This window comes from Solanum lycopersicum, chromosome 8 (genome assembly GCF_036512215.1).
Source record: "Solanum lycopersicum chromosome 8, SLM_r2.1".
NCBI classification, from domain to species: Eukaryota; Viridiplantae; Streptophyta; class Magnoliopsida; order Solanales; family Solanaceae; genus Solanum; species Solanum lycopersicum.
Genome location: NC_090807.1, coordinates 18,307,677 through 18,312,248, shown reverse-complemented (window position 1 = coordinate 18,312,248; position 4,572 = coordinate 18,307,677). Strand labels below are relative to the sequence as shown.

Genomic DNA, 4,572 nt, shown 5'->3' with positions numbered 1-4,572 from the left:
TCTATTTTACTCTCTAAACAGAATCTTTTCTCTTTCCTTAATATTATATTATTATTCCTATTTCATTTTTATTTTCTTATTTCATAATATAAATCATTTCTTTTTCTTATTGCAAATAATTACCCTATAATCTATATAATATAAGTATAATATAAATTTTGATCTTTTCAAAATTTTCGTTAAAATAAAATTATATTTTATTCGAAATTCTAAATAAAATAAAGTACAACAAATATTATGTATAATACATACTAACTATCAATTCAAAAAAGTGAAATCATTGATGAAATACAATTGCATAGTAAATAATGCATTATCGTAAACTAAATTTTAAATTTTACCTAAATAATCAACTTTAAAAACTGTTACATTGCTCCTATAATGCTCTGTTAATGCATTACAGAGCTCAAAATGAGTAACTTTTTGCCCATATCTTTTTTATGTGTAGTTAAAAGTTGTCTAAACCAACAACTTTATCTTGTATTCAATTATTTGTGTTCTAATTTAATTCTCCTATTCCATTTTGAACTTTCATACTCATTAAAAAATGTATTAATAATTTATCACTATAACAGAAAAGTAAATTGTTTGAATTGTCATATAGATTTTGTTTATTCTTCATAGTGAAAAATAATTATAATTTAAAATTAAATACTTAAAGTGACAATTTTATAAAAAAAATTGAAAAAAGTTGTTAATTCAGGATGAACATGTATTGTATGCTATCAACTATATTTTTTTTAGATGTTATATTGTCACGACCCAACCCGATGGGTCGTGACTAGTGCCCGTTTTGGACACCCACATACAAACCTGCTAAGTATAACCAACTGAAACTAAGACAATATGAAATTTAATCAATTCAAGCCAACCCCAACATCATATATATTAAAGAGGACCTGTCTCATAAGGAGTCATAACCATTCAACTGTAACAACATAGGCGAGCCGACAAGGCCGCCACTATCCAAAGCATAATAACATACGTAAGCCGACAAGGCTGACACTACACAATACACAATGACGTATGCAGCCGACAAGGTTGCCCCTGTACAAGCGGACATCCCAAACAAACCATGTCCAGACCATTATCCAAAAATTATATATACAACCCACATAATGTCCACAAACCTCTAAGAGTACAGCAGTGAAACTCGACTCGACAGGGTCCCGCCATACCCATAGACGAGCAAAAGACTACACAAAAAGTTATGTATCAAATGTTAAGTTAGCGTCTTACAAAAAAAAATTCCAGCGAGGTCTCTCTAACAGTTATACCTATCAACCTGCATTCCGTAACTTACAGATGCCTCACAGGGTCACAACTTACTACATAATATCGTTTATAAATCAATATAGTCAAGCTCGGAATTGAATTACTTTTAGGTACGGGGAACAAGTAAGGATACTTATTCTTCATTTCGTCTTCCGCTTCCCAAGTCATCTCCTCCCTATTATTATTTTGCCACAACACTTTGAGGGAAGCCACATCCTTAGTACATAACCTTCTAACCCGGCAATCAAGTATAGCTACGGGTTTCTCCTCATATGACAACTCCTCTGTTACCTGAACATCATCTACGGGGAATACTCTATAAGGATCACTAATACATTTACGTAGCATCGATACATGGAAGAATGGATGTACCGCCTCCAAATCAGATGGTCGATCCAACTCATATGCAACCTTGCCTATCCTACGAACAATCTGATAAGGCCAAAAGTATCTCGGACTGAGTTTCCCCTTCCTGCCAAATCTCATCACACCCCTCATGGGTGATACCTTCAGGAATACCCAGTCACCAATCTGAAACGCCAAATCTCGACGCCGATTATCTATATATGACTCTTGACGACTCTGGGCTGCTAATAATCTTTCTTGAATAAGCTTCACCTAGTCAACAGCTTGGTGAATCACATTTGGGCCCATTATCATAGTCTCGCCAACATCAAACCAACCAATAGGTGATCTGCACTTCCTCCCATATAAGGCCTCGTACGGTGCCATCTAGATACTAGAATGGTAGCGATTATTATAGGCAAACTCAATGAGTGGAAACTGGTCATCCAAGCTACCTTTGGATTCAATAACACAGGCCTACAACATATCTTCTAATGTCTGAATAGTACGCTCAACCTACAAATCAGTCTGAGGGTGAAATACTGTGCTAAGGTTCACCTGTATCCCCAATCCCTTCTGAAATGATCTCCAAAAGTTGGCTGTAAATTGAGCTCCTCTGCCTGATATAATGGACGTGGGAACCCCATGAAGTCTCACTATCTCCCGGACATATAACCTCGCATAATCTTCAGGCGAATAAGTAGTCCTGACTGGAAGAAAATGGGCCAATTTCTTCAGCCTATCTACAATATCCCAGACAGAGTCATACTTCCGTTGAGTGCGAGGTAATCCTGTAATGAAGTCCATATTAATAATCTCCCATTTCCAAGTCGAGATCTCTATCTCCTGTGATAATCCACCAGGCTTTTGATGTTCGATCTTGACTCGTTGAGAATTCGATCACTAAGCAACAAATTCTGCTATGTCCTGTTTCATGCCATCCCACCAATATAAGCATCTGACGTCATGATACATTTTTGTTGACCCTGGGTGAATAGAATAACGGGCAGAGTGTGCCTCTCCCATAACCTGCCGTCGTAGCCCCGCAATATCAGGTACACACAATCTGCCTTAATATCGTAACACTCCATCAAGTGTAACCTTAAATGGGGTCTTTTCCTTTTGAAGAGCTGCATCTCTATACTGTGCCAGAATAGGGTCTTTGTATTGGTGTCTCTTTACCTCATCTATGATTGAGGACTCAACAACCTCTCGAATAGAAACTCCACTATCTTTTGAATTAGCCAGACAGACTCCAAAGCTGGATAGCCGCTGAATATCCCAAACCATATCCCTCCTTTTTGGTTGTACATCTATCAAGCTATCCATGGAATTACGGCTAAGAAAATCTGCTACAACATTCACTTTCCCTGGATGATATAAAATATCAACATCATAATCCTTTAGCAACTCTAACCACCACCTCTGTCGTAAGTTCAGCTCCTTCTGTTTAAAGTTATATAGGAGACTCTTATGATCTGTATAGATGTCCACATGGACACCATATAAATAATGTCTCCATATCTTCAAGGCATGAACCACGACCGCTAACTCCAGATCGTGAGTAGGATAGTTCTTTTCATGCTTCCTAAGCTGTCGGGAGGCATAGGCTATAACTTTGCCATGCTGCATCAATACACATCCTAGCCCAACACCCGAAGCATCACAATAAATAACATAGCCGTCTCGTCCCTCTGGAAGAGTAAGGACTGGAGCAGTAGTCAATTTGTCTTTCAATAGCTGGAAGCTTCGCTCACAAGCATCAGTACACTGGAACTTGGCTGCCTTTTGAGTTAGCATTGTCAAAGGAGCTGAAATTGAGGCAAACTTTTCTACAAATCTCCTGTAATATGTGCTAACCCCAGAAATCTGCATACCTCAGTAGGTGTCGTAGGTCTGGTCCAAGTCTTTACCGCCTCAATCTTCTGCGTGTCTACCCGAATACCATCAGCTTTAATAATATGCCCCAAGAATGCCACTAAAGTCAACCAGACATCGCACTTAGAAAATTTAGCATACAATTTTTTCTGCTGAAGCACCCTAAGTACCGTCCTTAAATGGTCTGCATGCTCCTCTTCTGAACGTGAATAGACCAGAATATCGTCTATAAATACAATAACAAACATATCAAAGAATGTTTTAAATACTCGATTCATTAAATCCATAAACACTGCTGGAGCGTTAGTCAGCCCAAAAGACAGCACTCTAAACTCATAATGACCGTATCGGGTCCGGAATGCCGTCTCTGGAATATCTCCCTCCCTTACCCGCACCTAATGATAACCTGACCGCAAGTCTATCTTTAAAAAACACTTTGCACCCTTCAACTAGTCAAATAGATCGTCAATCCTTGGGAGGAGATACCTGTTCTTTATTGTTACTTTGTTCAACTGCCTATAATCAATACACATCCACAGCGACCCATTATTCTTCCTCACAAACAGTATCGGTGCTCCCCATGGTGACGTACTAGGCCTGATGAAGCCCTTTTCTAGCAAATCCCTCAATTGCTCTTTCAATTCTTTCAACTCAGTAGGTCTCATTCTATAAGGAGGTATCGATATAGGCTTGGTATCTGGCAGTACATCTATAGTAAACTCTATCTCTCGTTCTGGAGGAACGCCTGGAACTTTCTCGGGGAATACATCGAGAAAATTCATTAACTACTGGGAATGATTAAAGAGTCGGTGCCTCTGCCTTTATGTCATGCACCCGAATTAAATGGTAAATATAGCCTTTTCTAACCATCTTCCTGGCCTCAAGGTATGAAATGAACTTACCTTTCGGCGATACTGTACTCCCCTTCCACTTTATAATCGGTTCCCCTGGAAATTGAAATCGAACTATCTTTCCTCTATAATCAACATTAGCATAACAAGCAGCCAACCAATCCATGCCCATGATAATATCAAACTCAATCATTTTTAACTCTATTAGACTTGCTACGGTACG

General features: G+C 38.4%; 1 protein-coding gene across 1 annotated transcript; it reads right to left on the bottom strand.

The window, feature by feature from the left end:
* Positions 1-1,005: 1,005 nt before the first annotated feature.
* Positions 1,006-4,280, bottom strand: LOC138337838 (uncharacterized). Its single transcript, XM_069288271.1, has 6 exons — positions 3,985-4,280; positions 3,259-3,463; positions 2,803-3,066; positions 2,278-2,499; positions 1,131-1,196; positions 1,006-1,047 (listed from the first exon to the last, which is right to left on the bottom strand). Exons 1-6 carry the CDS (start codon positions 4,278-4,280, stop codon positions 1,006-1,008), a joined length of 1,095 nt encoding a protein of 364 aa, XP_069144372.1.
* Between the last annotated feature and the right edge of the window lie 292 nt (positions 4,281-4,572).

Bases quoted from the DNA above. Each gene is read 5' to 3' on its own strand.
- LOC138337838 (XM_069288271.1), bottom strand. From the start codon at position 4,280: ATGAATTTTCTCGATGTATTCCCCGAGAAAGTTCCAGGCGTTCCTCCA. The intron at 3,067-3,258 runs GTATTGATGCAG...AACTTTAAACAG, and splicing joins CGGGTGTTGGGCTAGGATGT to AAGGAGCTGAACTTACGACA. The intron at 1,048-1,130 runs GTTTGTGGACAT...CCGCTTGTACAG, and splicing joins TCACTGCTGTACTCTTAGAG to GGGCAACCTTGTCGGCTGCA.